General features: G+C 35.2%; 2 protein-coding genes across 4 annotated transcripts; one reads left to right on the top strand and one right to left on the bottom strand.

Moving 5' to 3' along the window:
* Positions 1–340: 340 nt before the first annotated feature.
* Positions 341–24,444, top strand: LOC128559938 (discoidin, CUB and LCCL domain-containing protein 2-like). The gene is made up of 8 exons (XM_053553105.1): positions 341–680; positions 5,467–5,511; positions 16,518–16,714; positions 17,450–17,599; positions 18,120–18,261; positions 19,907–20,143; positions 20,799–20,855; positions 23,793–24,444. Exons 1-8 carry the CDS (start codon positions 650–652, stop codon positions 23,987–23,989), a joined length of 1,056 nt encoding a protein of 351 aa, XP_053409080.1. The 5' UTR covers positions 341–649; the 3' UTR covers positions 23,990–24,444.
* Positions 2,349–16,295, bottom strand: LOC123561544 (myogenesis-regulating glycosidase-like). 3 transcript variants are annotated; one of them, XM_045353997.2, is made up of 5 exons: positions 16,191–16,295; positions 14,362–15,667; positions 13,147–13,370; positions 12,276–12,451; positions 2,349–7,863 (listed from the first exon to the last, which is right to left on the bottom strand). In XM_045353997.2, exons 2-5 carry the CDS (start codon positions 15,640–15,642, stop codon positions 7,607–7,609), a joined length of 1,938 nt encoding a protein of 645 aa, XP_045209932.2. In that variant the 5' UTR covers positions 15,643–15,667; positions 16,191–16,295; the 3' UTR covers positions 2,349–7,606. The 3 variants fall into 3 exon arrangements, with proteins under 3 accessions (XP_045209932.2, XP_045209933.2, XP_053409079.1); XM_045353998.2 differs by having other exon boundaries at positions 16,247–16,282; XM_053553104.1 differs by having other exon boundaries at positions 14,362–15,676; positions 16,191–16,276.
* Positions 24,445–24,745: the final 301 nt, after the last annotated feature.

The raw sequence follows: 24,745 nt of genomic DNA, 5'->3' as shown, positions 1-24,745 counted from the left end.
AGAAAACTTTAAATCAGAAAAGGGTGGGACAAGCAAAAATGCATTTATTGGTACCGCGAGATTAAACTGATATTTTGTTTTTTCTTTATTTCTTTTATCCTACACATTTCTTGTCGTAAACAACTGTCATCGAAGTGATTTATTATATGAACACTTGATGAAATAATTTTTGCATGACGAAAGGTAAAGGTGTAAAGTCTTTGTTTAGCGTCATCCCACATTCCACAGTTATCATTATTCCATGAGTGCGCTGCATGAGTGTGCGACCACATCTAGTACCGACTTTATCAGTCTTGTATTTATATTCTTAATCCTAATGTCTATTCGATCATCATCACAGAGGCATTCTTTAGCAATATTATTCTTACCCTTGATAAAGGGTTTTAGGATATAGTTTAACCGTTATTTCATTTTCACCCGGCGATAATTTCATTTCATGTCGATATGGCGTCACGCAGGAAACCTCCTCTTAAGTAAACAAGGCCAACTTTAAAACTTCCGACACCATCTATCCGCTTGCCATTTTTTCCCATCTGGACAAAAGTCTTGGATATGAGGACAAATTAGGACATAATTTAAACCTTGATATTTAATAAGTCGAAGAACACATTTGTGATATTTGTGTATTATATTCACACCGGACACAACCATGAAGCTGCTTGCTTTACTTTTTAGCATTGGTGAGTATTTCATATTATTGCTTTAGAAGTTACTAATATGTATATCAGTTTTAATTTTTAATTATTCAATTAACTAATTATAACACAGACCATTATTCAAGGGTAAAATGTAAGTGTGTTTTAAATATATATTTATTTTACTCAGCACAGTAAAAACTATGGCGACATCAGACTAATTCGCAAGTATGTATTTGTTATGAAAGTACTATCTTATTTTCTAAAGAAAGGCATTTATACTGGTAATAAATATAAAAAAATCTACATCAAATCTTCGTTTCATCACTCCTATATATTGATAGAATTTAAGTAAAGGGTTATTATTCCTTTGTTAGGAAATTAACATAATTCTGCAACAAATATGACCAAATTTACATATCATAGTCACGTTCTCTGCTAAAACTTATAGTAATTAACCGAACTAGTAACAATATATTATTAAGGTAATAATAATAAATTTGGTCTGAAATTTCATAATAAGTTTTTAGAGATCGCACCACAGGTGTTAAGTGTATCTGTAATCTGTAATTGTCCATATATTTTTGCTTTTGTTTTGACATTTCACAAAATATATTAATTCGGCAATTATCAGCTAGATCGTATTTCATTGGGTAGAAAGATTCTGTTTATCAATTTATACCATCCTATAAAGAGTGTATGAATTGATAAAATAAATTTCATTGGATATCGTATCTAAGTAGTTGTTTCCAATATTCTAAGATAACATTTTTGTTATTGCTGCTGCCTCCGTCGACGCTATGAATTTTGATTTCAACTCGGATTCTAAGTTAAAGCGCGAGGCTAGCTGCTGCCTCCGTCGACGCTATCAGTTTTGATTTTTTCCTCGGATTCTAAGTTAAAGCGCGAGGCTAGCCTTCGTCGACACTATAAATCGTAATTTTTCAATTTTCAACTCGTGTTTAATACGCTATAAATGTAAATTTTAAGTTAAATGGCAATGATTTGCTGCTGCCTCCATCATAGATATAATTTTAATTTTCAATTCGGGCCCAAAGTTCAAGCGCGAGGCTTTGCTGCTGCCTACATCGACCTTTCAACTCTGGTTTTAAAGTTGAGCGGGAGGCTCCAGACCTTAACATTCTTGCCCGCCTTTAGGCAGTTTTTACTAGTGCATTCCATTCGTTTGCATTTGATAATTTCAATAGTTTCTTGTAGTTTTCCATAAGCGACAATAAAGTACTGTATCATTATATTTGACAATTTATCCCTGATAAGTTCATGCATTTCTCCATTAACGCCAATAAAATATCATATACAAATATTATTTGACGTGATTCATGTTAGAAATATTAAACGTTTGTTACTAGTATTAATAGCTATATTGCCATGTCGTATTTCTTTTCTTATTTCCGAAACTGATCGACCATAGCCTAATATTGTTCCTTATTTTTCTTGTCCACTAATCATGTTTTAAAGTATTCTGGTCAATTCGCTGTAACAATCCACTCGTAAAATGCAAGACTTAATTTCCGGTATTAGAATAATTTGGTATTACTTTCAAAATATATTGTCTTCTGTTTCTAAGGTGTTCTTTTCATTTCGGTGTTCTTTCTTTTGTTTATTTGTGTAAAATTCCAATGAAAACATCATTTATTTTTGGTATCATAAGTGAATAAGAAAATGTTGGTAGAATAAAAAAAAAAATAATGATAATGATAATAATAAAAACTTTATTTAACAAGAATGACATGTTTGACTACAGTCAGTCTAACATTCGCTCCGCTAGCATAATGATTTGAAATTTTATCCTTAATATGTAACATAAAACATGATCTAAAATAACATACAATGAACACACTTATCCCTATTGTTATAAGCAACATGGAATAGTATGATATAATAAAAATTCTATGCAACCTAAGAAGCTACACGTATGTACAAGGGTTTAAGGGCGTAAGATAGAATTCCCTGTATATGAGATGGGCGATGTTTTTCCCAATTATAGTTTTTCTTCTAACTATGGATATTGAAGGACAACCATCTAAGTAACAAAAATATGCAATAAAAATCATAGGTCATCGGTATTTAAAATGAGTTATCTGCCCTTGAAAACGGCATTTTTCAGGAAAAAAATGTTTCTTAGATGATTGTCCTTCAATATCCAAAGTTTGAAGGAATACTATAATTGGGAAAAAATCCGCCAATCTCATATACAGGGAATTCTAAGGTACGTCTTAAATCCCCCTTGTCAACCCCTTCAAAGTTGAAAGAAATTCTGTTACTGGGAAAAATTTCGCCCCGCCTTTAAGGAATAAATGTTATTTATAATACACGCACACAAACTCTATAAAACACAAAGTAAGAGAAAATTACAGGAAAGCGTTTGATAACATTTTAAAAGCTACACTATTTTAATTATGTTTGCTCGATATCAAATATTTGTAATAAAAGAAATAGACTAAAGAAAGCGTAACAACAAACTATATGAAATGTGAAGGTGACAAAGGCCATTACAGTGAGTGATAAAACATAAAGAGGAAAACTTTGAAGAAAAAAAGTTGTGACAAAATTGCCATACGATTTGTACACATCTGTATAAACTGTAGATAAGAAGAGAATATTACGGAAACAACAGATTAGGGAGGAACAATCTAAAGAATATGTACAGATAATAATGAATACAATTTTTAAACGTAGATAAAAATGATACCTTTCACTGAACCTGCAAGGTATGAGAACTCGCATGAGAAAAATGAACAGTATACACAAATGCTGAGATACTGAAAACGATATAGTGGATGAATTTGGTCAAAAAGATTAAGAGACTAATCATTTTTTGTTGGGAGTAACATCACACCAACAGAATCACAGATCGTATAGCGACTTTCAGCTGTTAATGGAGGAGGAAGATTTCAGGTGCCCCTCCGGGCATTATTTCATCACAGGCTTGGACCTTGGTAGAACCACCAACCTTCCGTATGCCAGTTGGATGGCTTCCCCACATGAAAAATTCTACGAAACAGAAAAGGTCAGATCCAACATTGATAAGTGGCAAGCGATTTGAAGTTAGCGACCTTAACCACTCGGCACGGAGGTCCCTGAACTGCACAAATCAAGAAATACGGAAGCGAAATTCAAAAGTTTGATGGTACGCTCAGTCGGGCTGCACCCCAGCCAGCATGACTATATCGGCCCGATATAGGTATAATGTCGGAATGTCGGCAAAATGTGCCGATACAGGGCTGACGTCGGGTCGTTGTAGTGCCGCCAAATATTGAAATCGGAAGATCGACATCAGTAAGTGTAACTATTTCGTACGTCGGATTGACATCGGGCCGATATTGGATTCTCTAATATAACTATATTTTTCAAAATATTATTGATAAACGTGAAAGAGTAATCTAATTGTTTATATGTGCTAATTTATTAAGCAAACATGTTGTATGCCAGAATTAATCAAACTAGCTTCCAAACGGTATTTATCAACATTTTATAGGTAATAAAGGGAGGTAATAATTAAGATGCATTATTATTTTTATGTAAAATACCGCCATAGAAATATTTATATTTACAAAAAATTGAAAATGTAAATATGTTTAAAATAAATGGATGGACCGTAACTAAACTTAAAATAGATAGATATCAATAATTTAAAAAATACAACAAATAAGCATCATACATATGATGCGAGACACAACGGTTCTCAAGAAAATAACTCGGAGAATTTATAAAGTGTATATTTTAAGAAAACTTAGATAAAGCACTGAGTGTCACACTGTTTCGCGACCACGATATGATCTGCCAATATCGGGCTGATTTCATTCTGATGTCGGCCAAATATCGTTTGCCAATATCGGACCAATGTCATTATGATGTTGGCCGGATACCGTCTATCGCCGTCGGACCGACATCATTCCTATTTGCAGCCGAAATTGAAGCCGATATCGGACCGTTATAGACAACGACGTCGGTTTGATATCGGGCCGATATAGAATGCTGGTTGGGACATAGAGGTTCAATTCAGTGATTCTACCGCCATCCCTTTTGCTATTACACCCATGGGGTATGTATACAAATGTTGGATTAGTTTTCACTCTCAAAGGAATGAATGCGGAGTTGAATTATATGGTACTTCAGCCCAGAAAGTCTAAACATCCAGCTGACAACAGAAATAACCTGACCTGGTACTGGAAACATCAAAGTAACAACAGACGTTTCAAAAGCGGTTTTGACAAGGAGACTTTGTGAAAGATACTAACATGATAATACTGATAATATTACCTGAAAATGTTTTGGACAGTGTATTATGTGTTGTTTTTGTTTTCCGCAAATTATAGCCAATAATTTAGGTATCCCGATCCGCAAATAGGTAAATTTCAATGCCTGGTGTTTATGCCCCATGTTTATTTAGTTTCATTTGAAATAGTTGTGTCTGGTGAACAAGAATTAGTAAATAAAATGACTATTAATAATATGCTAAAATCATTTACAGGCAAGTTTTAACTGCGAAATGATCAATCTTACACTGTAATTACTGTTTTTCTGATGAAGTATCATTGAAGACTATAATTTATAATATTATTTTCTTTTCCTTTCAAATGATACCAAAATTATATGAGCTTACCAGGCATCAATATTTGATATATTTTAATAGTATTGTATTAGAACTTGCTTATTCATGGATCGGATACCTTAAAATCGATTATATATATCTTTTTTGGTCAGTATCTATAACTAAACTGTGTAAATCTTTCTGTAGTCTGTAGTATTTGCGTATGAATATGTGGGACCCATATTACTGTAGGATGAATTGTTTTTATTTTTGCAGGAGTTATCCACTCAGTACATCAAAGATCAGCTGTCTATGCAGCAGGTAAGATTGTTTTCTTTCTATTTTCAAAATAAGACGTTTACTTTCTACAAGTTCCCCAAGATGAAACGGTATGTTTGACTAAATTCTATATATTTTCAGTAGCTCACCTGAGCACAGTGCACAAATGAGCTTTCCTCCATTACCTAATGACCGCCCCCTTTGTTCGTCCATTGCCTGTCAACAATGCTTCAAACGACATCATCTTGCAAACTACCATTACCAAACTGCCATTATCAACCAAACTTTATAAGAACATTACTTTCGTGGTCCGCAAAGAAATCAATTACATGCAGAAATGCGGTGGTCATGACAACAGAAAAAAATAACATTCTTCTTGTCAGAAACTCTTGGACCAATTTCAAAATAAGTTTTCAGAATTATTCCTTTGGTGACCCTCTAACAATATTGTTCAGATTATTCTAATGCCCACCAGAGTGAGTGGTTACTTTTCTGATAATATACAAATTATTCTGATTCGTATTATGAAATGGAATCATAGCTAAAATGGAAAAAATCTTCAAACAATACAGTTTTTCCAATTAAGTGATTAGCCCTCTCCTAATTTTGTACAAATTATTTAGAGCTGTCAAAGTATGGACACTGCGGTGTTCTATACCGCATTTTTAGTAGGAAATTTACAAACAAGAGGGTCAACGACCCTAAATCGCTCACCTGTGTTAAAGGTTTCAAGTGTGTTTGCATAACGTAAAGGTACAAGTAAAGAGTATTTTAACTACTGTCCCTGAGCAGGCTTAAATAAAACTTTCGATTTTGTCGTGTTGAGCGACCTGTGGAGTTTCCACTTTTTTCTTTTCTATTATATAAATATCAAGGCTCTAAAGAAGATATTCAGTTTTTTTTTTACATTATTATATGTTATATACATGTCACAAACATAGGCATGGCCATTTTTGAACCTAGGGCAATAATTTGAACAATTACGGCAGACAGTCAAACACTGGTATCACACGCAAAATATCACGACTAGCTATTATGGATTAAGCCTATAGTAAGTACATGTCACACACAGGTGCGTCGCCATTTTTGACACTAGGACAATATTTTTTGAACAATTGCGGTAGAAAGCCAAACCCTGATATCAGATACCAAATATCAAAGCTCTGGCTAATATGGATTAAGAGAAGAAGATTTTTTTAAATGTTTGATAGTTGAAAACATAATTTTAGCCATAGTGACCCATTTGTTCAATGAACCGAAACCATTTTAACAACTTTGAAAGAGGGTCGCCCACTGATCATTATTTTGAAAATCCATTCAGTGGTTTTGATGGAGATGTCGTTTAAAGATATTGTTCACCACGGTCGGACGGACGCACGCACGTAGGATGGACACGGCGTGATCACAATAGCTCACCATGAGCACTTTGTGCTGAGATGAACTAAAAAATCTTAAGCTGGCAGAGTTTGAAACAATTTAAGAGTGGCATATTTGAGTGCCCTTTTAACAGGATTGTTGAGATATTCCGATTTGTCAAAAACATGGACGCTAAAAATTGAAAAAAAAATCTTTAAAAGCCGTATCCTCCTAGTCTGATTTTGAAGCAGTTATGGGTCATCGATAACCCTTTCAGAACTGTTATAAGCCAATATGATTTGTCAAATAAAAACATTTGCTGCCGGTAGCTTTGTCTAGTTTCCCCATATTTAAAGAACTTTGGCTGAAACTCTCGTGAATGATACAGGCCACTCTTGTTTAACAATATTTACGTATAGAAGACAGGTTGAAGGACACACCGACTTTTATTCCAATAACAAAACACATGCATAATTTTGCTTTTGAGATAAGTTTATCGGGAACACCTGTAAGCTCATTACTCTTTCCACCCAGAAGTCATCATGACAAAATCAAAACGAGAGAAATGTCCGTATTTAATATCTACAGCTCCTTAACGGTTTCCGTAAATAGTCGCATTGTGAGCAAATTCTTGCATTTAGATGATCACACTGGATACGCTAAGAAATAGACACCAACATTGAAGTATGTGGAAAATATGTGATAAGCATAATTCAGTTCGACATCTGTCTTTGATAAAAAAAACCACTGAATTTCAAAACTTTCGTTGCGTATACGAGTTTCAATGTTTCAGTGTAAATGTAGGAACCTCATCAAGCTCTGCTATATATTTGAATAGCCATTTCCCTCCTTTTAGTGTATCTCCCTTTCTTGCGTCCTCCCATACACCTTGTGGTAGGTAAATGTCTCTTTGCCTGGCCCCCTTTTCTACAACAGGTGCGACCAGCAGATAGTCGCCGACGAGAAACTGTGTTTCACACTCGAGTGCATCAGTGTCGTCAGGCGCTATCCACCACAGTGGACGGATCAAGGGGTCTCCTTGAAATATTTAAAACATGTGGCATGAACATGAACAATAAAAAATAATAATAAACAAGCAAATTCGATGAACTGGTATTCCCCACCGAAAGGGTTTGTGGTGAGGAATGGCAAAAAGATATATCCGGCAAAAAGTTAAGGATGTTAATAAGAAGCAAATAATTTCATTAGTCAAAATCAATTTAACAGAAAACAAATGTGTAATTAAAGAGTACATAATAAATGTATGATACTTTGATCCTGACTAAAGACTTTATTTTGAATGCGATATGCTTACTGTAATAAGCTTAGCTTTTAAAATTAAATGCAGTTAACTGAAATGTGAGCTTGAAGTTTAACTGGAACGAAATATTGTCTTTGAGTGGTTTGGCACCAGGTGTTGCTGTTTAACATGTACATTTGAACTTAAAAGGACAGATGTCCTTAAGAGAGCACAGGTAAGATATCTTGAACATGGCTGAGGGCAAGGTTTGTGCAGTCACAACTTAACATGTTGAAGTTTGAACATTTAAAAAAAAAATGGAATGGAAATATATATATGTATATATATAGAAATATGTATATATTTACTCTTTTAGGGGGTGGGGGTGAAGGGGAACGGGAGAGGAAACAAAATTTCACACATTGATTATAAATATTGGTTGAAAATTAAAAATGAAAAAAAAAGGGTAAAAGGGTGAAGTTGGGGGGCAAAGGATGCATGATCAGTGGTGGGCATGACTGGGTGGAGAAGTGAGGTGGGGGAATGGTACAACTTGGAAGGTTTGAAAAAAATCTAAAATAAGAAATGAAAAAAATAAAAAAAAAAATTTTTTTTTGGGGGGGGGGGGGAAGGGGGATTGGGAGGGGGAGGGGGTGTGACCACGGCAAGTGGGTGACCAGGTGTGGGTGCGCAACTTCACATGTTTATAATAAATGTTCACAGAAAAGAATGAAAGAAATTAAATGAAATTCTGCCAAATGTTAAGTTTGTTATGTACAAATATGTGGATTTTTAGACAATTAAAGGGCAATAACTCTGAAGTTACAAAAGAAATCCGTACAAAATTGTCTGTGCACAACCACATTATAGTGCTCTAAATTCTGTTAAAGTTTCATAGTTCTAGGTCAAATATATCAAAAGTTATGATGCAGAAATTGCCATATCTTTAGTACCCTATATAGTTAACACTAGAAACTTCTAAGGGCCATAACTCTGGTGTTACTTGGGCAATCTGTCTGAAACTTGATGGGCCCCACATAACCTCATAGTGGTGAACATGTATATGAAGTTTGTTTAAACAAATCTAAAATAAGGAATGATTTTTTTTTTTTGGTGGGGGGGGGGGGGGGGGGGGAGGTGTGTGATCACGGTAAGGGGGTGACCAGGTGTGGGTACACAACTTCACATGTTTACAATAAATGTTCATGGAAAAGAATGAAAGAAATTTAATGAAATTCTACCAAATGGTAAGTTTGTTATGTACAAATATGTGGATTTTTATACAATTAAAGGGCAATAACTCTTAATTTACAAATAAATCCGAATGAAATTGTGTGTACACAACCACATTATGGTGATCTAAATTCTGTTTAAGTTTCATAGTTCCAGGTCAAATATATCAAAAGTTATGATGCAGAAATTGCCATATTTATAGTACCCTATATAGTTAACACTGGAAACTTCTAAGGGCCATAACTCTGGTGTTACTTGGCCAATCTGACTGAAACTTGATGGGCCGCAAGAACTCATAGTGGTGTACATGTATATGAGGTTTTAAATAAATATTCCCAACCATTTCCTAGATATGTCGAAGACGACGACGAAGGACGGACAAAGCCAAATATATCCTCATTTGTCGTTATAATACAAAGTAAAATCAGGATAATGTTAATATTGTAACTTGAATATAATATGTACTCTTAGTCTATGTAGTGTTTTTTTTTTCACTTACTTCTGAAACTTCTACGTCCCTTTCAAAATAAAACCCCTAAAATTATTAACATTTGACGTAGGAGTCGCTTATATGATATAGGCAGCCAATGGTGACTACTTTCTTTTACTAAAGTTAGATAAACATAATGATAAAATTAAAACACTTGACTACAAAAAATCGGTGTCTGTGATACAGCAAATTTGACAGGATAATAACCGCTTACGTATAAACTGTAAAAAAAAAACAGTTTAAATCCACAAGTTCTTTTTATCTTTATACATACAATACGAATATATTATTTCTAAAATTTCTGAGGTGTTTTTCTTTATCAATATTTCAATGATCTAAAATGCCGAGAGGACGGAACTACATATATTATTACACTGTGCGAACTACAGTCATAATTGTAGGGATAAGGCCAAATACAGCTATGTTCAATTTGTATGTATAATGATTGGAGTCTGTTTGTTACTTCTTTGTTTTATGACCCCTCCCCTTCCCTTGGTGGGTAGCCTGGTAGGCATTTAGTAATTGCACCGTCCATCTGTCAGTCCGTTCGTTCGTTCGTTCGTCCCAATTCCATGTCCTGTCTGTAGCTTTGTCATTCACGGATGCGTTAAAAAGACTTGGCACAAACGATAAACATGGCACGGTGTGTCGTGTGCAAGAACCATAAATTTATCCGTCTCTTTTTTAATCATCTCCCTTTAGTGGAAGTCCATGTCGATTTTGTGTCCGGTCTGTAACTTTGTTGTTTATGGATGATTTAAAAAAAAATATATCTTTGCCCCAATGTTCAGCATGACATGACGATGTATCACGTGCAAGAACCTTACGTCAATTGTTCCTAATTTTTAATTATCTCCCTTTATTAAATACTAATAATCCAGATTTCCTGTCCGCTCTCTAACAATGGATTTCCAAAAAAACTTGGCACCAACGATCAGCATGACAGGTGTCATGTGCAAGAAACATAACTCTGCCTTTCTTCCTTCATGAGTTGAAAAACTTGGCAAGAACAATCAGTATGACAGGTGCCATGTGCAAGAAACATAACTCTGTCCTTCTTCCACTTTGAGTTATCTCCCATTATTGAATGTTCCTGTCAATGGCATTACTGTAAATTTACAGTATGAAACGTATTCAAAGTGCTCAAAATGATACAGGAAATTGAGAGAATATGCAATGTATATTGACCATAATCTACCCATCTTACGTTTTGAATTATTTTACTTTATTAAATGACCATCCAAATTTCCTGTCCGGTTTGTAACAGGGATTTGGTCAAACATTTACCCAGATGTTAAATATAATTTACAACTTCCTTTCAAACGAAGCAGTATGTGGGGAATGCACTTTTTTAAAGGTAGTCTCTTGTTATTGTTGCATTCATTTGTGTTCATTTATTCATGTGATTAGTTGGTCTGAACGTGTAGGCATAGGAAAAAGAGATCAATATAACTGCACCTTTACTAATCCTACCAGGTGTTCTGTATTACAAAAGTGCTTCTATTGTGACATTTTGATACAAGCAAAACTGTATTATCTGCACTATGAAATACTTACCGGTATTTCATTATAATATCGGCTTGTTAAATGTTAATTTTTACCATAAGTAAGTTGACAAAATCATAGGAACCAGTGATTCAGGGGTAAATCAAACACATATTAATAAATCCTGAACGATTTTGTTGTGCAAAAATGTATAATATTGTGTCTTAAACCGTTTTCGTTTTCTACTCTATTGTGTAATTGCAAGGGAAGTAAACTAATAGATATCTCTGCTTTAAAGTACTAGCCCAAGGCAAGAGTTGACATTCTTTGCGGATCACAACTTTGAATTAAATATTAAAATTTCTGTTATTGATATTAGCAAAACTATCATATATTGCACATTTGTGAAATCATTTTTGTTAATTTCAAGGACTTGGAAATCAATTTCTAGACTTTATTTAATGTATTTCTATCAATGAAAATGTTAGGGTCTATCTCTAGAACGTGCATATCCATGTGGAGTATTACAGTATAGACGGCTGCGGTTTTATTTTCGTTTTTTTACCTGTTTGACTTTCGTCTTTATTTTTAACTGCATACTTCAATCGAAATCTGTTTAAACTGTAGTGATTAGAGGGAAGTATTAAGTTTGACTAATATGTCGCATATATTGTGATATAAGGCTGCTTGATACCGTTGAGTTTAATTCCCATGTTTATGGGTAAGAGTGTAATGTTTTATCATATTCCTTAATAAATCATGTTGATTTAAGTGACTTATGTCAACAAGGTGTTACAAATTACTTTTTTGTCAAAGGCATACCTAGACTCCATTGCGCTACTGTTTTTAAGAACACATTAGCGAAATATTTAAACACGTCGTTAGATTGATAACTCCTAGATGCTTAAATATCTGTAACACTCCAACTGTAGAAAATATGTAAACACGTGACCACGTTTATCAAGTCAACAAACTTAAGGTACTAACGTTCAAGCGTGTTACCTGTTTTCTGTGATTTCTCAGATGCTTCTATTATAATAGGTGTAACGGTATCTTCGTGTATCTTCACATACTTTCTTGCAATTTCGATAACTTCTTTATCGTACTGCCAGGGAACGAATGAGAATTGCATAGCTGGCATGTAGGCCGTCAATTCAAGCCATCGAATGTACAACTCTCTGAAATAATAGCATTTCTTTTAAATCATATTTAACATAAAGGAAAAAAACCGTTGATTTCAAATAATAATACTTCGTAAATAATAGCGTAGAGTTTAATTTCAACCTGAACCTCCCGCTGATATTTTGCAAATCATTTACGTTTAATTGTACCTTTTTGCAGTTAGTTCAATGCAGTGCATAAGCGTGCAAATTAAATTTTAAGCCTGTATAATTGATATTGTTTTAATACAGTGTCGCCAGTGGAATTAAAATACTTGTCTAGCTCAGTTCTGAACTTGCAAGAGAAACAAAAATTTTCTGAAATGAAATTATTCGTGTGCTCAAATTCTGATGTCACCTAGAAATGGCTGAATCTTTCTAAAATTCTACAAAAATATCTAAAAATCTATTGCATATCTTCAAACTGTTTAAATTTCGGTGTTTAATGTACTAGACAGAGATAAATGCTATAATAAAATCATTTTTTCTGCTGATCTGTTTCTTTTAAACTGTGCCTGAAAGTTAACCCGTAAGTACTTTCAAGTGTTTTGATATATCTTTAAAATACGTAAGTTTAATTATTTTTCTTTCAAACTACAATGTTTGTCACAATATTCAGGATACAAATAAATTAAATAAATGAAATTATGCTAAATTCAAGGTTCATTGCAAATCTGAAGGTGACTTCTTTCAAATAAAAATTAAGACCATACCTGTCTGGAAGTTCTGTATTTATAAAGGGATTCTCGACAGTGTCATCGTACACGTAACCATTCCCTCCGATCATATCAGGGAGTATATAGGGATATCCCAGTATACCCATAGTAAGTACTGTGGGAATGACTGACTGGAGTCCGTTATCGAAACCCCATCTCGACTCTTTGTCACCCATTCTAACAAATACGGGGTATTTCTGGGATTGATAACCGCAACGGACCTGAAACATAAAATCACACCTGCTTACTCTCTTTTAATTAGTGAAAGGAAATATTTTCAACTTTGAAACATTTTTTTTTCTTCCGAGTACAAGTGCTGCAGACTTTGGATTTTATTAAGATACAGGAAATAGTTTGACTATCTCTACGGCAAGCCTATAAATTGTTGAGTTGTATATATAATGCACAGCACCCATACACCCGAGGAATTCATTGCATTTGAAAAGAGTCTCATATAACTAACTGAAATACCCTTGAACATTAAACTAATCTGAACATAACTAAATGTTGTTCTTTCTCAGTTCTCCAAAAACAACCACACGGCCCTGCGTACTGATAGTTTTAGGTTGATCATGTAGGCATAGGAAAAAGAGATCAATATAACTGCACCTTTACTAATCCTACCAGGTGTTCTAAAGGTGTTCTGCATTACAAAAGTGCTTCTATTGTGACATTTTGATACAAGCAAAACTGTATTATCTGCACTATGAAATACTTACCGGTATTTCATTATAATATCGGCTTGTTAAATGTTAATTTTTACCATAAGTAAGTTGACAAAATCATAGGAACCAGTGATTCAGTGGTAAATCAAACACATATTAATAAATCCTGAACGATTTTGTTGTGCAAAAATGTATAATATTGTGTCTTAAACCGTTTTCGTTTTCTACTCTATTGTGTAATTGCAAGGGAAGTAAACTAATAGATATCTCTGCTTTAAAGTATTAGGCCAAGGCAAGAGTTGACATTCTTTGCGGATCACAACTTTGAATTAAATATTAAAATTTCTGTTATTGATATTAGCAAAACTATCATATATTGCACATTTGTGAAATCATTTTTGTTAATTTCAAGGACTTGGAAATCAATTTCTAGACTTTATTTAATGTATTTTTATCAATGAAAATGTTAGGGTCTATCTCTAGATCATGGCAAATGACAAGTTACGCCTGTACAATTTCAAAATAATACGAAATAAATACATATCACCTCTATCATAGGCCCTAATTTGCTCACTGCTGCCACATATTTTGTTGTGTATAAAGTCTGATCTGACCATGTATCCGAGTATTCGTGAAACGGCGGTAAATAGGTTACTTCGCCTGCATCAAACTTGAATGAATCGACCCCATATTCCTCTTTCATTCTTACAAGACGGCCAATATACCAATTAATAGCTTCGTCGTTCTCAACGTCTAGTATCCCTCCTACACCCTGCCACCATTTTACAAGAGCAGGTACCTGTCCTTTGAAATCCTTCAACCAGTATCCTTTCTCCATCCCTTCAAGAAAAGCTGGTGAATCAAGATTAGCAAATGGTGTTATCCAAACAGTTACACGAAAACCATTTTCTTTTAATTTCTTTATCATATCTTTCGGATTTTCGAACTTTTTCGGAGTAAAATCAAACTCGCCGTAGTGAGTTGAAAACATATCGTCTATTTCTATTTGGGAATTGCTAAAACCGTTTACGACAATTTCATTTGCATATTGCAACACTTTCGATTGATCAATATGGACTTTATATTTCGCCCATGTTGACCAGATTGGTGACTTGATCATTCGCGAATCTGGTTTTCCGGCAGGACGACTAGAAAACAACATAAACATTTCTTTGACATTAGTTGCTTTGCACATCTCATACACTAGAGAAGCATGTTTTCCCACTTCATTTGCAGATATATAATTGCGCGCGTTATTTGCGCGGAAACAAATCTGATTATTACTGTTGTTAAAACTGACTGAGAGGGGAACGTTTTCGTCAACACGTATACCTATACCCTTGGAGTTAATCCAGTAGCGCTCAATAACATTCCCAAACGATTGATTAAGTGGAACAATGTCATTGGTAACATATGGTTGCATTGGTAGTGAAGTTCCTCTTATTGGCCATCTCTGATACTGTAATTCTGCCCCGCCATACCAAAACGCGCCTTTCAAATTGTAGCATATTTCAGGGATATAATCAAAACTCGTCGCTGTTAATTCTACTTTCGCACATGTATATTTAGATCCATGATCCATCTTTGTTACTTCAGTATCAAAATATCTTGACATACAGTTTTTATACGCATTGAAATCAGTTACATCATTTGAATTACACGCGCGAACACTTTTTTCAGATTTAATTGTCCCTGCAAATAATTCACCGAAACCAACATTCTCAGCATGTCTTCCCTTCCCGGAAATGGCGTCGTGTATCCTGACATCTGTTTTTGCAACATTTATTGCTAGCACAAACACAAGTAGATACGTCAAAGACTCTTTCATCCTTCGCTTTGTACCGTCACAACATCTGAAAAGGCTTTGAATAACGCATGATCTACTAAATGATTTATCAACGTAAATTATTAATATAAAATAGATCCAGTTCAGTTCACAAAATAAGTAAAATATATCAATGTACTAAAACGCCTAAACTAATGAAAGTAAGAAGTATCTTGTAAATTACCCGCCGTAATATTTAATTAAACTACTTTAGCCTTTTCGTACATGACTGTACTTTATTTACATTGATTATTGTACATGAATCATGAATTGAAAACATCTCATCAACTGCATTTAACCTTGTTACACATGTGATAACTTGTAGCAGCTCTACCTGTATTATTTAACATTCAAGTTTAAATAATCAGGCGTGAAAATCACTTTATACTAGATGTATCAAGGCTTTTGAATTCGCCATACATGTACAATAATCATAGCCAATAAAATAAGCATGAAAACGATAAAACGTGATTAAGGCTTTGAAGATCCATTTATGTTTAAACAAGCTTATTTAAGTCTGTTCAAAATCAGAATAATTTTATACGAATTACTTAGACTGTACGCCAGGAATGTCATAAACAAAGAATACTTGAGATTTTATACACACAGTAAACAGGTAAAAGCAATTGTACAAATGCTGTATGTTGAGAAAAGGGAAGTAACTATGAAGATTTTTTTTTAAATTTCTATACCGACGTAATATTGGAAATGTTAGATCTTGTGTTCACGGGTCGCGTTGTTTCATTTCTTTTTATTTTCAAGGTACTTAACCAAATTTGACCTATTATTTTGAAATTCATGTATCAATTAGAAATTACCAGATATACCTCACGGTTATACGCTGGAAAACCTGTTGTAAAGTCTTGTATTTGTTGCAGATGTCTGCAAAGATGATTTAGCTGTTACCTATGCAAGTTCGAGCAAAGCTTCGAGCCAGTTTGACCCCAATAACAAACTTAGTAACTACGGACCAGACAGAGCCCAACTAAACTCCACCGAGACAAAAGATCCTGCCGGGGTAACACAAATGGGTGCATGGGTTTCAGAAAAGAATGACTTCAGTCAATGGATACAAGTAAGTAATTTTGTCTGACCTGCAGTAATAAATGAGCCGTGCCATTATAAAACGCATCCGCACAGTCTGTTCAGGATCCATGCTGTTCGCTTTCAAAGACTATTGCATTTAGATAAGCCGCCGTTTGCGAATATCATCGGTCCTGATCAGAATGCGCGGATGCACAGGCTAGTCTGGATCCATGCTGGTCGCAAACGCACTATGTTAGTTTTCTAATGGTGCGACTCAAATTAAGAATGAAACTATTGCCATATCTCTACCATCAAGATATAAAATACACTGGGCATTAGCATATTTTAAACTGTCCAAATCATTTAATCCAGGCGCTGACTACATAGCTATATTTATCTATATAGTCATAGTGTTGTTAGTATTTTTCTGTCTTTCACATTGATTTTCTCGATTAAATGCTAGAAAATTTTATAGATACAGATCTTTGGACGACAAAATTGTCGAGTAACGACCGCTGTTGGAATCATAAATGTAAATATAACCAGACAAGTACAATGTATTGAGCAGAATGTTATAATTTTGGTTTATTGATTCAGTCTGGAAAAATACACCCGTAAGAAACTGTAAAGACTTAACACGGGTTTATGTAATGGTGTGCAAATGACGGCAAAAGCATCTGATGACCATAGGACCATGTCATATTTAGCAAAGTTGTGAAGGTCATTTTGATTATTTCTAAATATAAAAGGTGTATTTACTTTTCGTTCCATAAATGATTCTAAGGTTGAGTTGAAGGACGCTGCTCTGATACGTGGTTTGGTAACACAAGGTCGCAACGGCTGTTGTCAGCAGTGGGTTAAAAAGTATCGTGTTTTCTACAGTGAAGACTGCCAACACTGGTCTACAGTTGGTGGGTTCAATGTAACAGATAAAGTAAGTGCAGATTGTCTCATTTTTTGTTTTTGTTTTAAAATTGTAGTTTGTTCTACAATGGTGTTTGTTCAGCATTTCATCGAAAACTCAGGAACTTTGAGGCAATCGTGAAATGGTATCTGACCTTTTAACCATCACCATGCCCAATTTCTAAAATGGATTGTCCATCTTTCCATTTGGGCAGTTCCACTTATCATTCACTGAAAATTTACTGACTGAATGAATAGAGAATAGTGCAGACCATGATCATTGCAGCCTGATCTTGGTCTGCACTGGTCGAAGAGAAAGAATCTATTTATAAAGAAAGATACTACCATTTTCGAAATGTCCATTAACAAAACTAACCAACTACCTTAACTATTATTATAAATTATGTCGAGGTGATCATTTTAGATGAAAACTTGACCTAAAAATCACAGTTCGTTCGTATTATTATATTCATTAAGTAAAATAATACATGGCTGAGCACTTCAAAACATTTCCGCATATCGCAGAAATAGTATGTTAACTTTCTTTTCAGTTCTTTACAGCCAACAAAGACGAAAACACACCTGTCACCAATATGTTCCATTGTCCTATAATGGCAAAATGCATCCGCGTAAATCCGCTTGGATGGAACAAAAACATTGCGATGAGACTTGGCATTCTAGGTTGCCCACTCGGTACGTACCTTACGAATGAAATAAACTTATTCTGAAGAATAAAATTATTCTTATTCTTCAGAATAAGTTTATTATATTAATAGGGACAGTTAAAGGCTCACAATGCTTTTGTAAGGTGGCTGCCATTTGTTTTGTTATGAACATAAAATTAAACTTACTTCTTGTTAAACATTGCATTTGATAATTGTTTACTCAAATATCTGTCTCATACCCTCGTGGCGATGGATTCCATCAGGAATGAGGTGTCGAGTTGTAGAACTTGCTTCACTATCGGTCTAACATAAATTATATATAAACTAATTATTTGTCAAAGGTTTGAATATTGATAAACATGGTAGAATGTTTTATTGAATCCATTGTTTTATTACCTCTTTTAATAACCGTGACTTTTTAAGTTCATGTGCAGTAATTAAATTAGTGCTTTTCTATAAATGTAATTCTGCATTATACCAATTTGAACAGATGTAGGTAAGATTGAAATCTAGAAAGAAGATCCCTCGGAAGCACCGAGAACAAGGCAAACAGTGAAAATTGCAGACTCGGTTTGAATGAGTCTGTTCATGAGCAGTAATGGAAAATGCAACACTGCCCACGCCCCTTGTGTAACTTTAAAATTATTTGTTCTAAGATAAGTTTAAGGTATGACTTGGCGTAGGACGATGCCCTCTCAGTTTGTAACGTATGATTTTTAAGAACACAAGTACTAGTAGCATATAAGACTTAAAAGCAATATTGTGTACGGTAAAAGTGATTACACTAGTTCTAAATTTGATACTTAGAATAAATGTCATATAACAATAGTAGGCTTATATTTCCTACGCGTTCGCCTACGATAGCGTGTAGGGCTTCCTTCTTCATCTTAGTAAGTGTCTTAAAATAAAGTTTAATATATTGAAACATGAATCGCCCACCACTTTCCGTTTTGTGAGATCTTTGAACTTTTAGTTCCGAATATAATTATATCCGTAAACACTCATCTGTAAGAAAGAAATCAATGCATCTGTCTTCAAGTTTACCTGAACTGCCTTCAAGGCTCTCCCATTCGTATGTAATGCTATTTATATCTGCATTGAAATTTACTTTTATACGAAATGTGAGAGACAAGTGCAAAAATTTACTTGTAAAGACCTTTAAAGGGGAAGGAATGCCTAATCACAAGTCGGTCTGATTTGAGAGCCATCATCCAACCATTAATAACACTGAAAGATTTTTCAGTCGGACTACAAATGAAAAAGATAATTTAGGACAGTTTGCAATGAAAGAAAATGGCTAACCATAGAGGCAGCCATTTAAGCGTTATATGACGTAATTTACACACTGTTGTGTCATTACTTTAGCAGTTGAGTTTAAGATACAAAACAATACTATTTCTTTCATTCATACGAACTGGTTCAGAACTAAGGAAATGTAGGTCAAAGTATTAGAAATAAACTAAATTCGTCATTTTGTTTTACGTTGCCTTTGACTCAAAATGAGTGCCATATGAATCAAATACCGACAAGTTCATACTTTCCTCATATTTAAGCAGATTTGTCTTAAAATATTTTTAAAAAAAACCTGTCAGCCAGCATCAATATTAGGACACCGATGTATTATTATACATAGGTCATCATTAGAAAATAACTTTAAGTATATTATCTTTCAGATTTGAAAGGAGCGTTTACGTCACAAACAACTACTTCAAAGGTGCCGACAACTACTACCACACAAGCGCCAGTAAAAACGCAGCCTCCAACCCAACCACCCACGCAGCCTCCGACACAGCCGCCAACAACACCGTCAACTCAGACATCGACACAGCCAACAACACAAAAACAAACACAACCACCAACACAACCACCAACACAACCACCCACACAACCTCCAACTACAGCTAAAACAAGTAAGTTAATATTTTTTATTCATCTATGTTTAGTCAGATTTGGCATTAAGGTAACACACGATGACATTCGAAGATGAACAAAAGTTAGGGTGCATGTTAAGAAAGTCTATTATAACTATTTATCACATGTTTGACATCGTGGGAGTGAAACAAAATCATTACAGTTTGATCTTTAGCTGGAAAAGCTTACATGTGAAAAATAGAATATTACATTTGTGTCTTTCCACAACTCGTTGAATAAAATAGATAAAATGCTCGACAGAGCCACACATTTTATTATTTTTAACTCGTTTAATGAATTCATTCATGTAATATCCTGTATATATATATCAAATGAAATGTATTTGTAACCTTCTCCTGACAGGTCAGTCTTAATCTGGCAGTATAATGATATCATCTTGAGTTTGATTTAGTGAGTTGATATCATGTCCTCGGTAAAAGTCTCTTCAGTTAAAAGAAGATACTATTGTCTGTTTTTCTCCTTACCCAGCGGTGGAAAAATGAGACGCGCCATGAGAAAACCAACCTAATGCATTTGCGACCATCATGGAGCCTGCTGGTCGCAAACGCACTATGCTGGTTTTCTCATGGCGCGGCTCAAATATATTTTGTTCCTTTGTCTTTTTCTGAGACAGCTTACCTTTGACTATTTCAGAGGCTACACCAAAATCAGGAGGCAATGTCCTTATTCCCAACACAGGAGGAACGAAAGGTATTATACTGTCATACTATATATGTAATAAAAATACCATAATAGAAATCAGTCGATGATAGCTCTGAGTGACAGGCTATAGCAGCAGCCTGTCGCTTTTCAAGTGAACGATTTTTTTTTCTTTCCCGAAAGGTGACTCGTCCGGTGTCGTCAATGTCCCGAAAGTGACCCGTTGTAGTATCTTGAAGTTGTTGCGACAAATTGTGTAAATAGCTTGCTAAATCTTATTATCGTAATTCTGATTTGGTGTTAAATTCAATAGTATTTAAAGAAACTTCTGCGAGAAAATATTTCAAAATCCGATTTTTATGGGGATGTGGTTTATAAACTTCGTAAGATCTTGGGTCATGGTCATTTCCCTACTGTATTTGGTAAAATTATGAAACGTTTCATTAAAAGACGTTACGACCCAACTGTTGTGAGACATACCGCATGTTTAGTGTTCAACCCGTTTACAGTAGAACACTACGCTTCCCTCTTTAATTGTGTCTGACGGAAGACGGGGAGGGCTCTATGATAAGCAGTTTTTAAATCCCACCAGGACTAAACTGTTTTGATATCTGTCTTCACTCCTGTTTTGTCTGGCCCTTAAGGGTGTTTTCTCAATGCTCTGTCTTCTGCAAAGGCATTGAGTACGTACGTTTTTGGTTCTTAAGGTAGGCTTTTTATATATCTCTACAGGAGCATTTTGTGTTTTACATGCCATGACTTTTTTGTTTCCATTGCGTGTGTTAGAGATTCACCTTGCTGGGATTACTTTTATTAGTCCCCTACTGGTTGAAAACCAGTTTCGGGGACTATAGGAATGCACTTTTCCGTCATTCCGTCCGTCCGTCCGTCTGTCCGTCCGTCCGTCCGTCCGTCTGCAATTTCGTGTCCGGTCCATAACTCTGTCATCCATGAAGGGATTTTAATATTACTTGCCACGATGAGACAACGTGTCATGCGCAAAACCCGGACCCCTAGCTCAAAGGTCAAGGTCACAATTGGAGGTCAAAGGTCAACAGGGCTTTTTTCCTGTCCGGTCCACAACTCTCCCATCCTTGAAGGGATTTTAGTATTACTTGACACAAATGTTCCCCATGATGAGATGATGTGTCATGCGCAAATCCCGGATCCCTAGCTCAAAGGTCAAGGTCACAATTGGAGGTCAAAGGTCAACAGGGCTTTTTTCCTGTCCGGTCCATAACTCTCCCATCCATGAAGAGATTTTAATATTACTTGGCACAAATGTTCCCCATGAGGAGACGACGTGTCATGCGCAAAACCTGAACCCTAGCTTAAAGGTCAAGGTCACAATTGGAGGTCAAAGGTCAACAAGGCTTTTTTCCTGTACGGTCCATAACTCTCCCATCTATGAAGGGATTTTAATATTACTTGGCACAAATGTACATCATAATAAGACGATGTGTCATACACAATTTTCAAACCCCTAGCTCAAAGGTCAAGGTCATACTTAGCAGTCAAATGTTAACATAGCATGAACAGGGTCTGTTTCGTGTCCGGTCCATAACTCTGACATTCATTAAGGAATTTTAATATCACTTAGCACAAGTGTTCCCCATGATGAGACGACGTGTCATGCGCAAATCCCAGACCCCTAGCTCAAAGGTCAAGGTCACAATTGGGGGTCAAAGGTCAACAGAGTTTTTTTCCTGTCCCATCCATAACTCTGCCATTTCTTCTTCATGCATGGAGGGATTTTGATGTAACTTGGACCAGATGTTCACCACCATGAGGCACCCTTGTTTTTAGAATTACGTCTCTTTGTTGTTACTATAAATAGATTTTATTGTAACTTTTTTATTACTGGCGGTAGAGAAAAATCGAGACCACTTTTCTGTGGTACAGCATGCATGTTACATCCAATTTTTAGGTGTATTTTGACCTATCTCTACCTGGTAAAGAGTTTCTTGTGGACTTATATTATATAGATTTTTTTTTTTTTTTTTTTTTTTAAAGATTAATTTCCCTTTGTTGTTACTATAAATAACTTACATGATAACATTTTTATAATCAGCCAAAAAAATTCAATATGAAAACAACTGTAGGTTTTTATATATATAAATTTTAATCCAAGTGTTTTGTTATAACATATTGTATATAAAGTACAATATTGTTTATACATCATTGACAGATATCAGTTCATTATGTTATACTGCAGTAGAGAAAATTAGGTGCCTTCCAGTAGGGGACTTTGTATTGCATGGCAATACTTCATTCACTTGTTTACACTGTCTCGTGTCTTTGTAATATAAGCCGGGGGTGGGGGTGGGGGGTAAGCGTGAAGTTAAACTCCCGAGTGGTGTATTTGCCACTGACCGTTTCTAGGCGGTGTCCCACTGTTTTCCTTTATTTGTTCGTTTTGTTCTCGATTGTTTGCTTTGAATGTGAGTGCACGTCTGAGTGCTGGGGGTTTCGTTTTGTGGAGGTTGCGTTTTAGGAACATGGCATTCTCTGTTTGATATTTGTCCGTTTCTTTGCTTTTCTGTTGCTTTATCCTTCTGATAAAGATATGAGCCGCGCCATTAGAAAACCAACATAGTGCAACCAGCATGGATCCAGACCAGCCTGCGCATCTGCGCAGCCTGGTCAGGATCCATGCTGTTCGATTTCAAAGCCTATTGTATTTAGAGAAACTGTTAGCGAACAACATGGATCCTGACCAGACTGCGCGGATGCACAGGGTAGTCCGGATCCATGCTGGTCGCAAACGCACTGTGTTGGTTTTCTCATGGCGTGGCTCATTTCATAGTCATACCATGGGTTTGTCAAGGCCCACACTCTTGTTTCTGTCAAACTAATTTTATTGTATTCTGAATGACACTCCACTATCAGTATTTAATGAAAATTATGAAAAAGCAGGTTGGACAAAATCTTAAAGATGAATACTAGTAAAATTTGTTGAGTTAAATGACCTTGATTTTTGTTTTACAGGTTCATGTATCAAATCATGTAAAGGAAGAGCTAATGGAGATTATCAGTCTTGTGCCGGATGCGGTTTTTACATAACCTGTTCCTGGGAACAGATGTTTGACAAACGACCGTGTCCAAGAGTCTTGCCCTTTCAACACAAGCTGTTCTGGGATGACAACCTAAAAAGATGTGTCGAAAAATCACAAACATGTCCATAAAGAAAATATGCGTATCTTCGTTGAAGACAGCTGCTACTGTGAAGCTATGTCGTTCTTTTATTTATACACAGTGCATTCTTTGAAAATATTGAAAATATAGTTACGCCTTAGAAATACAGACTAACGTGATTGTGACGCAACGTACTATCTTACGACGTATTGCGTCATAAAACTTGAATATCCGCACCTGAAAAATTTATTTTGACCTACAGCAATCGCATTGCCATCTCCCGACAAACTATCTTGTAACACTTACTCTAACACCTATTTAACGCATGTAGAAAAAACATAGAAGTGTCAGTTATTAAGCAAAACTACAACTTGTTATATCGATTCTTGCCTCTCCAGATGACCAATTCTTATCCCATTCCAATTTAGTTACCTAGTGACTATTCCTTGAATACATTTGCTTCTGTAGCCTGAACATATAATGAATAAATATTTTTGATACTGCATGTATTGTTATTTGTAAAACAAAGTTTCGAAATAAAGTTTTGCACCCCTTTTTAAACGTGTTTTATTCACTGAACGGGAAAATAAGAAAAAATATAATCATACATACAGATCTCAAAAAGAGTTAAAGTGTCGTGTGGCGGCCATAAAAAGTCTCCCCATACTTGGTTTATGTGTTGTTATGTTTTCTGGTACTTTTGGATCATGGAGTCCACTCAATGTTCAGTAATAGGGTTCAGCTAAAGGCGGTGCTAGGGGGTGTGAGGGGTTTTGCACTTTCCACTACCTCCCATGAACAGGCTC

The sequence above is a fragment of the Mercenaria mercenaria genome, chromosome 10 (genome assembly GCF_021730395.1).
Source record: "Mercenaria mercenaria strain notata chromosome 10, MADL_Memer_1, whole genome shotgun sequence".
Taxonomy (NCBI): domain Eukaryota; kingdom Metazoa; phylum Mollusca; class Bivalvia; order Venerida; family Veneridae; genus Mercenaria; species Mercenaria mercenaria.
The sequence above is the reverse complement of the archived record's forward strand: the minus strand, read 5'-3'. Positions and strand labels throughout refer to the sequence as shown.

Excerpts from the sequence above, each read along its gene's own strand:
- LOC123561544 (XM_045353997.2), bottom strand. The coding sequence starts at position 15,642 with ATGAAAGAGTCTTTGACGTATCTACTTGTGTTTGTGCTAGCAATAAAT. Across the intron at positions 13,371-14,361 it reads AATTAGGGCCTATGATAGAG|GTCCGTTGCGGTTATCAATC; the intron begins GTGATATGTATT and ends TTTATGTTTCAG. Across the intron at positions 12,452-13,146 it reads AATACAGAACTTCCAGACAG|AGAGTTGTACATTCGATGGC; the intron begins GTATGGTCTTAA and ends CTATTATTTCAG.
- LOC128559938 (XM_053553105.1), top strand. The coding sequence starts at position 650 with ATGAAGCTGCTTGCTTTACTTTTTAGCATTG. Across the intron at positions 681-5,466 it reads TGCTTTACTTTTTAGCATTG|GAGTTATCCACTCAGTACAT; the intron begins GTGAGTATTTCA and ends TTATTTTTGCAG. Across the intron at positions 16,715-17,449 it reads ACTTCAGTCAATGGATACAA|GTTGAGTTGAAGGACGCTGC; the intron begins GTAAGTAATTTT and ends AATGATTCTAAG.